Here is a 12497-nt window from a genome sequence, read left to right on the forward strand (position 1 = left end):
ACATCTTCCTCCGGTAACAAACGCATAGCGATATAAATTAACACCTTCACTACTATTCCATTTTTAAAATTTTATTCTTGCTATCTCCAGACGTTAAGTCGTTCATGAAACTTCATGAACTGACTTACATCGAACCGGAAGGGTTAACTATAGCCTTAATTCATTCACTGCCTGGGGGCTATGCCTTAAAAGAAAAAAAAAAATCTAACAGCAAGAAGAAAAACTAAAACTATAACGCGTGTGGGGGGGGGGTATTCAATTATATAGAATTTATATGGCACACATCTTTTGTTAACTGGAGATTTTGTAAAGCTTCTTCCTTAACTACTTATTTTACAATTTACACCTAAACCAGAGCAATCCGAGATTGCAAACATCTTCCAAGGCTGGTATGTGGTAGATCTTATGGAGGTGTTATCTTGTTATATTTGTGCAAACATGATGGGCAATATTTATTGAGTTCGAAGCAAAAATTTTTAAATTGCCATTATCCAACAATGGTAGAGAATCCTTTACAAAACTCCTGGATCCGGATTATGATTCGTAGCACCACCAGAATGTAATGGATTATTCCATGGTCCACACCCTACCCTTCCAAAATATTTCAGCAAAGTCCGTTAAAAACTTTTGAGTAATCCTGCTAACAAACATACAAACAAACCAATGCTGGCAAAACATAACCTCCATGGCGGAGGTAATAACACCGTTCTGTGTTGCTGGTGCAAACTATGAAAACATTGCGAAGATACTATTATTGTCTGTCTATAGCCAGACACAGTAATCCCGTTAGGGCGGTCGTTTGTCTTAGAGCTATAGTTGTTTTACAGGGAGGGGCATTAACCCTCCGCCAACCCACTTGCTGACACGCTGGAAACACGTATGGGTTGGATATATGGTTACCACCCACTGTTGTAAAAAGTGACAGTAAAGATGGCAGAAATAGGAAGAGAGATGACAGACACAGGAAAAGTGATAAAGGTGAAGGAAGAAGTAGGCAGCACTACATCATGCGAGTGGGATGGTCGCCACCACCTACCAGAAACTACCATCGTACTAGCGAATATTTCGGTGTAGTATTAAAAATAAGTCGCTTAGAATGCAGTGTTACGAGGAATTCTGTGGCGAAGAGACTGTTATTATTATTATTATTATTATTATTATTATTATTATTATTAAATAGTGGCGACCATCATCCACTCATTTGATGTAGTGCTGCCTACTTCTTCCTTAGTCTTTACCATACTTTTTCTGTGCCTGGCCTCCCTTCTTCCTATTTCTCCCATCTTTCCTGTCACTCCTTATTACTTTTCTTTCCTTTACAGGTGGCTTTACATTGAGTGACAAGCCAAATGGTTTCCTGTAAGCCAAGAAACCATTTACAACTCTGGGTGGTAACCATATAACCAAACCATACGTGCTCCCTACGTGTCAACAAGTGGGTTGGTGGAGGGTTAGTGCCCCTCAGTAAAACAAATAACTCAGAGTCGAATGGCCACCCTTTACGGGATTATGGCGTCTGGCAATAGACAGATAGATAGATAGATTATGATGATAATGATGCTTCATGGCAGTTTTAGTAACTCCGGGTCATCTGATTTGTGAACCTAGCAGAGTGCACACTGAAGTTGCCCTTCTGCAATTCACCAACCTACCTTCGGCAAATACGAAGTTGAGAAACGCTTGTAGAAAGTGGCAGTCAGTTATATCGGTACCACTACGTGAAGGTGTCCTTTTCCAGCATCTACCAACAAGTATATGGTTCAGATATATAAGGACGAAGATTCTGGGTCCATTCAGTCACTTCCATAGTTGGATTCGTTTGAGATACAGTATACTGTAAATATTGCAGTTTTTAATCGAGTTAGAAATTCACGTCCTTGGCCATCCCTACCTTCTTAGGCAGAAAAGACGGGGTGCACAACAATGTGACTAATCTGCGCAAATATCCTCCGCAGATTTGCTCCTGTCGGTACAACATCAGGGTACAGATTCGCTACTTCTAATTAGTTTTGCAACTGTATTCTCTCTCTCTCTCTCTCTCTCTCTCTCTCTCTCTCTCTCTCTCTCTCTCTCTCTCTCTCTCTCTCTCTCTCATGAACAACAAAGAAGGAAGAGTGTAGTCTGTCCTTGTCTTCTAGTCCCTCTACAAAAAACAAGCCACAGTTACGGAAGGGCATTATCTTATATTACATTTGGTGCTGCAGGAAGGACAGGGAAAGGAGTGCAGATTTTCGTGTCGTAGCTCTCTTGGTCGAGGCCTTTTTACCATTAGTGTAGTTCTAGTTATTTGTCTCTTTAGGATTTATATAGGTTAGCGATTTGTCTGTTAGGTGATTAGTTTTAGGATCTTTGGGCATTTTAGTTTATAAGTAATATAAGGTTAAAAAAAAATAATAAAATAAAAATTATTATATATGTACGTGTGCATGAAAGTGTGTATGTTCATATGCATGGATGTGTGTGTGTGTGTGTGTGTGTATATATATATATATATATATATATATATATATATATATATATATATATGTGTGTGTGTGTGTGTGTGTGTGTGTGTGTCAATGTATATACATATATATATTTTTGCCTTAATGACCATGGGCTCCGGCCCCTATGGTCGATAGGCAAAAAAAAAAAAAAAAAAAAAAAAGTGTCGTAGCATCGAAAATGCAGCAACATCGTAGGTAAAACTTCTTATTACTTCCATTGTTTATTAATGGTCAGAAAAATAATGTCGGTTTTCCTTCCCTTCACCATCTTGAATTACAATAATACTGCCCTTAGGATACTACCTATCAACCCATCCAAGGCGGAAGTTGACTCTCAGGTGGATCAAACTGCTGGCATGACTTTGATAGCCCTATTCTAACTTTTTCAGTCCAATTACCTTTAGTTATTTTATAAAGGTTTACCCTTGTTGCTAACGGATGATCCAATTTAGCTAAGAAGAGCCCTAACTAGTGAATGCGTTAATGAATGCTGCTCTATTCCAACCCGAACATCCTATTTCGTAAAGTTTGAGTTAGCCTACATATAATCCCCATAAAGATTGTGTCCCAGGGCTAAAGTGCTTCAGCTGAATGCGTGGAGGTACGGGCAAATTCCTTATTTTAACATTGGGGTCATATTCTCGTTCTCCTTGGCAATTTCGTAATATTTCTTCCTCAGTTGTTTATTTTGTCTGTAATAACTATTTGTATGTTACTGATACAAACTATGTAGATATATAAAAGGTACGAGTAGCACATAAAACAATAGTAATGTGTAACCAAATATGCTAAATAAATTGCTGAAGTCCTAAACTATCTGCCCTCATTACTTCATTATGTGATGTTAGCGACTCATTCTCACAGATGTCTACAATGTATGATCAGAATGAGGTCATTGAATGGATAAGTTTGTCACTGACGTGTGTGGTAAGACAGACTACAGGTTTACGATCAGTGCCTGCTTCCGCTTGTGTCTCAGTTTGCAGGAAGGTTAAGGGGAATGTATATAGAATCTTCCCATATAGATCGTTCTTTCTGCAAAACTTTTTTTTTTTTTTTTACAACGGAAGAGGATGAATTCCCTGAACTAGTACCAACTGACCATATAACTCTGCAGGGAAAGAAGAGAGATCGCTACATCCCTTACTGGATATACCGTACGCCACCCTGGTGGTGGCTCGAACTGATTAACCCTACGGTAGTGAAGCGCGAGCGCTACAACTGAGCAATACTCGCTCTTTAAGAACAATGAAAGCAGTGAAGAGTGTTGTCACTAAACTTTTCACGTCTCTTGTTCTTCCTGGAAATGAAAATCTGAGTTACTTAAGGAGCTAATCATAACTCTGTTCGGCTGGTTCTGCTCCATAACCTTAGCGATGAACCTTTCCGTCTCGCCACGCATGGGGATGTATTCATCCCAAGGACGTCCTCTTGCGCCTGATGCTGCCTCGGAAATTATGGTTCCCCTACGTTATATCTACTAGAAATGTGTGCTTATAGTAAAAACTCCTATTTATGAAGTCTTATACGAAAGTACTGCGTATTTATTACTTCACAATAGTAATAACTTACTGCAGTACACATCCTTTGCATTAAAATTCAAATGTTTATTTGTTCCTCTAGTAATATGTCGAGTATATCAATAATCTAACTCAGTATATTCTTTCCATCACTAATCATTGTAGGCTGAGTTCTAGGATGAATCTCCACTTGTAGCCTATGTACACGCCTCTTTCTTGTATCTGTTGTTGGTACCCTGGCTTTCTTAACGCCGTTTTATCGGTGACAGGGACCTTTCCCAGACTTCATCTGATCAGAGCTTGAAGGGTGCGTCAAATATCAGTAGCCTACCGTTAATGAATTATGCGACATGGGGTAAATTCGATTTTATATATAAGCTGATCCCTGCCAGTTCATTACAAATGTGGCTTTTCTTATTTAGTACGGTACTGAATGTAGGCTGTTGCAAAATTAACCGACATTTATCGAAGAAACACCTGAAGACATACTCAGAAGGTATGCATCTAGCTTAATAATATATACAATGAGAGGTCACTACTACACGGGAATAAGCAATCGAGCATTCATGTATAACTCACGAGAGTGAGTAAGAAAGACCTACGTTTATTGTGGCTTCCTTACACTTATCAGCAAAACAGGAAGCTCAAGAAACCCGTGACTATGACAGCATTCCTAAAATTTCTGGTGCTTATTGTTATCACAGTTAAGGTATTGAAAACAAACTACTCAATCCTACTGTCAACACTATGTTGATTTGTGATCAACATTTTTATATTCATGAGAAAAGCTTGAGTTGAACAGAAATGGTATGAATTATTACAAAATTAAAGTCTTAACTGATCTCTAATATTTAAAGCAAACTCTTTCCTCATAATATATAGCACAGAGAGCGACGACATTCCCTAACCCTCTCTCCTCAGCGATGCTCATCTGTTCCAGGTGCGCCATTCTCCGGGATTTATTAATTCGATATCAGTTGTAAACATTCGCCATGGCGGGTGGAAGGTGGCGTGGGGTTCTAGTAATTTCTCTTGTGTCTTTCTTACATTCCGTGACAGCCAAGCCTTCAACTGGCACGGACATCGAATTAGATGAGAAATATTTGATAACACACCGCATTGACAGTTTGAACATTTTGTTATATACATTCTTGCTAATTCTAACAGTGGTCACAATATGGATCTTCAAATACCGACGAGCAAGATACATACACGAGACTGGCCTTGCAGTTATTTACGGTAAGATTTAATATAGTGTCTGTATGAGAAGCTCTTCTGGTTGATATTTTCTACTTTGAAGGTGTTCTACTTAATGTCACAACATGAAACACTAGGGAGTATTGGTAAAACGTGGTGACTTACAATCCATGGCACTTTGCCGTAGTGTACCGTAAACCTGGCTTGACCACATAAAATTTATGCCGCATTTTCTTAGCAAGGAGTACAGAAACAGAAGTGAACAAAACGAGTGTCCCCAGGAAGCACCCAAAACGTACATGTGGTGTTGGCAGTCGTCATCCTTGGGGAAAACTATCACCTTGCACTCCAATGTAACGTCATATGAAGAATGCCAGAAATAACTGTTTTACTATTCTTTATGTAATCATTGTGCACTGTGTAAATTTTTAGAAGTAACTAACATTTTCTTTTATTATTATTTTTATGTTTTCCAATGCAAAATACTGTGATTTAATTAGTTTTGACCTTCATTTTTTGGGGAAAATCCCCCTTTTGGAATTTTGAGTAAGATTTCCAAAAGTGGGTTTATCCCCCAAAATCAAGATCAAAATTAATTAAAAACGCATTATTTTTCATTAAACGAACCCAAACTAACAACCTAACCTAACCTAACCTAGGGCCTGACATAAGACCGAGTGCACACGCCTGCACCAGCCAATATGGCGCGACATTCATCAGCTGCTGAGCGATAGCCTAACCTAAGTTACTATATGACTATCCCAACAAAATTTGTTCCCCCAACTCAAGCTAGGCTTAAAAGGTACCGTAAGTCTTAGTTAGAATAGTTCAAGGACGTAATGTAATGAAAATTGGTAATGTTGGTTACTTCTAAAGTTATACCAAAATACGAATTTCAAACCAAATTGTACTGATTGTGGATAAATACTGTGTAGGATGGAGCACAAATACCAACCAAAGACTGACATTCATTTTGTTTATCTTGGTCTTTTGCCTTTTAGGCATGTCATGTAGCGCGATGGAAGCAAAATGTATACTGGTAATATACAGTTGTATGACACATTTTCCCTTCTGTATCAAAGTTGCTAATTGGCTGCTGGTGTTGGTGGTCACTATGTTTACTTTCATTTGACCTCAGTCAGCATGCTGTGGTGGCACAGGTCCTTGGATCAAACAATAATGAGAGGCTTTTCTACTTTCTGTTTTGTTCATCTTTGTTTGACTTCGTACCCTTTTGTTCCCACGAGCTGTGGCTCAAGAAATGTAGCAATAGTAGCATGAACAGTATTTCAGTTAACTCTGAGCCCTTGGCCACCCCGTTTAGGATACATGGCGTCTGGCAATGAATGAATGAATGATATATATATATATATATATATATATATATATATATATACCGGTATGTATAGATGTATACACTCAACCCCCCTGCTATTGCCCCTAATTGGTTACAGCAAACGCGCTTGATAACTGAATTCGCGATAGCTGAACTTAACAATCAATGGGAAAATTTCTAATTGGTTTTTCGGTGGCCCATTTATCTAACTTTTAACCACTTTATGCCCACGATTTCCTGCCAATCTCTCCTCCAACATGAAATAAAGCATTATTATATTAATAATAATATTATAATATATTAAATAACATAAAAGGCCATCAAACTTTTATAAGGATTAAGGCTTGGGTGGTTTGAAGGGTTCTGAGGCTTGGGATGGCTTAGTTGCCGCCAGATCTCTTTAGCTGTCTCCATGATTTCTTAGTGTGGACAGCTAAAGGGGGTATCACACGGTACATCGTATCAGGAACGGCCAAGGAAGATTTCAGTGGAACAAAACTTGGATGCTATCACACACATTCCTCATACTGTTGCCAGAGCCCCATCTCAGTTGTAAACACATGATTACTTTATCGACATCACAGTTTTCTCGGCATAGGAAATATTAACTCTTAATAAGGGTTTCAAAACGATTGATATATATATATATATATATATATATATATATATATATATATATATATATATATATATATACACCGGTATATATACCCTCTGGGAGTAGGGGGGTATTCAAGAATACTCCCCCAGTATCCCTGCTTGTAGTAAAAGGCGACTAAAAGGGTTGACGGAGGGTTAGTGCCCCTCCCCGGAAAACAACTAACTAAAAAGACAAACAAGAAGCCTCGGACAAGGACTGACCAAACGATGACGACCCAGGACTGGACAAAGGACTTGGTAATGGCAACATGGAATGTAAGAGGAGCGAATGATGAGGTGGAAGAGAGAGAGATTGTCCAGGTCCTTGAGGGTGCGAAAGTGGATGTATGTGGAATAACTGAAACAAAATGGAGAGGAGAAAGTGTGAGAGAATGGGAGTACGGATGGGGTATATGTGCAGGAGTAGGTGAGAATGAGAGGGCAAAGGAAGGAGTATGTACCGTATAGTTGTGAGTAAAAGATGGAAGAAGAGCATAAGACAGTATGGATCACTTGGATCAAGGATTGTGTGGGTAAGGTTGAAAGTTGGAATACAAATGTGGGCGATTGTGTGTGTATGCACCAACGCAAGATAGTGCTAGTAGATTGAGAGAAGAGTTCTGGACAAATGTGGAAGTGTGCATGGAAAAGTTTGGAAGGAATGAGAGTGTTTTTGATCGGTGATATGAATGGTAAAGTAGGGAATGTGAAGGTGAATGGAATAATTGGTGAGTGGGATGTGCCTGCTGAGATAGATGAGAATGGCAGTGTGTTAGTGGACATTTGTGCTGGGAGGGGGTTGGTGATAGACAATACCCTCTTCAGGCATAAAATGATCCACAGGTATACATGGCGAGTGACGAGAAGGGTGGATGGTGAACTGAATGAAAGGAAGGCAATGATTGATTATGTGTGTGTGGATGAAAGGATGCGAAGATGTGTAATGGATGCAAGAGCTTATAGAGGTTGGGGGAGTGGACTTTTTGACCACTACTTGGTGGTGGCCAGAATTAGGATCCAAGTAAGATGGAGAAATAGAAAAAGGGAAAGACGAGAGGAAGGAGTAGTTGCAAGGAGAGTGGAAAGGTTACAAGAGGATGAGAAAAAGGCAGAGTATGAGAAAGAAGTGGAGGAATGATTGGGCAAATATGAATTGGAGCAGATGGGGGACGTGGAAGGTGTGTGCAGGATATTTACAAAAGAAATATGTGCAACTGAGGCAGGAACCAACCAGCGCATAGTAAGGCCTCAGGCTACTGTGGCATCATGCTAGCGCCGCAAACATCTGGCTCAGTTTTTAATACCAAAAATGGGTGATTCTCTTTAGGCCATAAGTATTGCGCGCCCTGATATAGACAGGCGATACTTCTGATGAGCACTGTACAGTGCTCGTCAGAAGTATGGAGCGCCCTGCGTCCCTCCTGAGAAACAAACCTTTCAACATTGAAAAAACATAAAAATAATGCATTTTATTTACCTTTAGTGCTTTGTAGGGTAGCCTTTACGTTTCTTCACGGACCTGAGACGTCTTGGAAGTGAAAGGGCGAGGCTCCTGAGGTGCTGGAGCGGTATTTTGTCCCAGGAGTCACGAATGGCGGCTTCCAGCTTAGGCAGAGAGCTCACGTCCTTCCCTTGGAGACTCTTCTTTATGAGGTACCAGAGGTTTTCAATCGGGTTGAGGTCTGGGCTATTTCCTGGCCAGTCTGTCATGAATGATACCTCGCAGTCACGAAGCCAATTGGTGACCGATTTGGCCTTGTGAGCAGGTGCACCATCCTGCTGAAACACTCGTGCACCTGTTAGCTCGAAGGAGTCTGGTAAATGATCACACAGAAGCTCCAGGTAAACATCCTGATTCACTCTGAGGTTCTTGGGAAGTACAACAAGCTTCCCCAAACCCTTCCCTGAGAAACAACCCCATACCATGAGTGAATCAGGATGTTTAACTGTGCTTTCTACATACCGTGGGTCAAGTGGGTCACTACCTTTTCGTGCTCCTCTGTTACAGGTAACACTAAACGTTGCCTCATCAGACCACAACACTGACAACCATTGCTCCTCACCCCAGTTTAGATATTTATTAGCAAAGGCAAGCCTACGAATTCTCTGGCTGCTAGAGAGAAGAGGCTTTTTCACAGGCCTGTGACTTGTGTAACCAAGCTCATGCACCCTACGAGACACTGTTCTCACTGACACCTCACCAAACACTTCTGGGTTGCTCTCCTTAATTTTCCTTGCACTCACATGAGGATTAAACTCCACTGCACGTTTTAAAACATTAACAGACCTTGGGGAAGTTTTCCTAGGCCTACCAGACCTCGGTTTCTTTGTGGGAACTTCACCACTGTTTTCCTCCCGAAATCGCGCACACCAACGACGCACTGTCGATCGTGCCACACCAACCAATTCACTAATTTCCTTTGTCTGGTGGCCTGCCTCCTTTAGAGCAATGATCTGGGATATGATTTCACTCGATAGTTCACGGGTAGGTGCCATAACAAAGTTTTAAAGGCCAAAACACTGTGGGACACTCGGTAAAAAATGGCGCAATTTGAGAGGGACACTCGGCGGAGTTTCTCTCTCTCAGGCAGCCCGTGGGCAACTGAGGCGGGACCCAACCAGCGTGTCGGAAGGCCTCAGGCTACCGTGACGTCATGCTCGGAGCTCAAACTTGTGGCTCAATTCTTACCCCCAAAAATGGGTGATTCTTTTTGGGCCATAAGTATTGCGCGCCCGGCGGACAACGCTGAATACTTCTGACGAGTACTGTATATGAGAGAGGGGTTATGAGCTGGGAGCAGGGCAGTGAAATGGCGGGGGACAGGGCAACATGGAGGTGATCTGTTTGTGGCCACCCCTTATGAGATTAAGGCATCTGGCAGTAGGTAGATAGATAGGTTGAACATTGGACGAATCAGAGTTACTGGTAGCAAAAGCACCAAGGTTTTGCGACCACACTGTCAGAAGAACGGGAGTGTGCAAACATGTCTTGACTCTGTGACATCCACAGTAGAGAATGAGAGCATGGGGGTATTCTTGGCAGGCTGGACAAGCCACGTCCACATTGGATTCTAATTGGCTGGTGTGTAGTGGGCGTTTTCCTTGGCTCCTGAATTTTGAGATTTCCCCTGGTGCCGGATGACTACCGGTACCACTTACAAGCCGGTTGAAACCGCTCAAAGCCAGATATTGCATTGGACCGCTGGTTACGTTCCATTTCAGCACCGGATGTTGCATAAAAATTGTTGGATATTACGTTAATAGAGCCAAAAGCTGTGTGGGATATCGTGATGATGGATAATTGAGAGTTTACCATATAGGATTATGGTAGGATATTTACTGACAGAGTTAGGGAGCTAACAGAGGAATTGGTTGGAGAAGAGTAGGTAAGGTTTAGGAAGGGAAGAAGTTGTGTATATTAGATATTCATCTTAAGGTCTAGTGGAAAAGTTTCTAGAGAAGGGAAAGAAGTTGTATGTGGCCTTCATGGATTTATAAAAAGAATATGACCGCAGATTGACAAGGAATGTGGAAAATGGGGCAAATAAAACCCCTGAATAAAGTCAACAGGTGTGCAGGGGAAAAGAATGTTCAGAGTCAGCTTAGCACACCTAATCTCTTGGAAACAGATTTTGCAAGAGAGGTAATATGATCTTTGCATGATATATCCTGAGAAAATGAAAACCCAGGTGTGTTCAGAGGTGATACAGGATTGAGTTGGATGATGTTAAATATTGACGGATACTCCTGCGGAGGATTTTGATGGGTTGAAAGATGTAAGAGCTTGAGGTATTAAGAACAACAAGGCTATATTTTAACTCCAGTCAGAGGTATGAGCTAGATCATAACAGGTGTATATACCTTAGTCCCATCCCATGTTGTGGAAATAATTACTGTGATGGACACAGTGAGAAGTGAATGGAAAGGTGAAGGATTGAGTCATCACCATATAAGTAGATAGGGTTAGATGTACAGGTTAGATTATTTATGAATAGAAGGAAGACAGATGATTACATGACACAACTCTGAGGAACACCCGTTATTGATAGCTCTTTGAGATCAGTGGCTGTTGATGACAGCAGCCGTAGAATGACCAGAGAGGAAGGTAGAGATAAATGTGCAGATAAAGGAATAGAAATCTTAAATGGGCCGTTTGGAAATTAAAGATTTATGCCAGACTCGGTTGAAAGCCTTTGAGACGTCAAGTGCAATGGTAAATCTTTTCCCATAGTCCCGAAAGGAGGATGACCAGAAGTTTGAAGGAAGGTGAGATTACCAGTGGAGTGCCTCTGAAGGAATCCATTCTAGCAGTCAGGAGGTTATGATAGGAAAGGTGCTTTAAAAATTTTTGTTGTTGTTAAGAATAGATTTTTAAAAATTTGGAAATGGAATAGATTTTTACAAATTTAGAAATGCAAAATGTTAAAGCAGTTGGGCACTAGTTAGATGATTGGGTATGGTCACCTTCTTTGGGACAGGCTGAATGAGAGCAAACTTACAGCAAGAAGGAAAGGTACAAGTTGACAAACAAAGGTGAAAGGGTTTACCTGAGCAGGATGTAAGCACAGAACCCCAATGGGTCCATATGCCTTTGTTAGTATTGAGGTTAGTGAGGACAGAGAGTGCAACAACTGAAGAAATTTTAATGTCAGTCATGAGGAAGTCAGAGGGGATGAAAAATGGAGGAACAGCACCGGTATCATCTAAGGTGAAACTGGAAGAGAAAGCGAGTAAAGAGTTCTGCCTTTTCAGTAGAAGAAATTGCTACAGAGCCATCAGAGCAGAAAAGATGAGGGAAGGAAGTTGAAATAAGTTAGAAGTGTTTTTGACAAGGTGCCTGAAGGAGCAGGAAAAATTTGAGTTTGAGAGTTCAGAGCATTTAGTATGAATGAAATTACAGGTATTCATGGTGTGAAGAACAGGCGTAGCATGATTCTGTGCAGAAGCATAAGAGGTGAGATTTTGGGACAGTTTGGCGCAGGTAAAATGCCTTCCTGTTTTGGACAGCATTAGAACAAATGTGATTAAACTTATTATTATTATTATTTTTAATGAAGTGATATGAAAAAGGAATGTATGGTTCTGTGCCTGAGAGAATAACTTTTGCAATGCATGAGGTACGTTTAGATGGCTATCAGCCATGGAAGCAATAATCATTCCAAAGAAAATCGATGAAGTATTGCCTGAGGGCCTGCCAATCAGCAGCACAAAAGTGCCACAGCCACCACTTCTTTGGAGGGTTCGCAGGCCTTACTGGAGCATTAGGACAGGCTAAGGTGATAAGGTTGTGATTGGAGAAGTCCAACAAAGAGAAAGGTT

The 12497-nt window shown here is 40.8% G+C and overlaps 2 protein-coding genes across 2 annotated transcripts in view; both read left to right on the forward strand.

Moving 5' to 3' along the window:
• The window catches only part of LOC145412416 (uncharacterized), a 28974-nt gene extending 25263 nt beyond the window's left edge, over positions 1–3711 (forward strand). Inside the window, exon 7 of the mRNA XM_080282302.1 lies at positions 3604–3711. Within this exon, the coding sequence (XP_080138428.1) occupies positions 3604–3711 (108 nt within the window). The remainder of the gene's footprint in view (positions 1–3603) is intronic.
• A 1287-nt stretch (positions 3712–4998) lies between these two features.
• Positions 4999–12497, forward strand: part of Nhe3 (Na[+]/H[+] hydrogen exchanger 3) — a 168305-nt gene continuing 160806 nt past the window's right edge. Inside the window, exon 1 of the mRNA XM_080282410.1 lies at positions 4999–5245. Within this exon, the coding sequence (XP_080138536.1) occupies positions 4999–5245 (247 nt within the window). The remainder of the gene's footprint in view (positions 5246–12497) is intronic.

Source organism: Coenobita brevimanus, chromosome 93 (assembly GCF_032717465.1).
Source record: "Coenobita brevimanus isolate Jiangsu-jjx chromosome 93, ASM3271746v2, whole genome shotgun sequence".
NCBI lineage: Eukaryota > Metazoa > Arthropoda > Malacostraca > Decapoda > Coenobitidae > Coenobita > Coenobita brevimanus.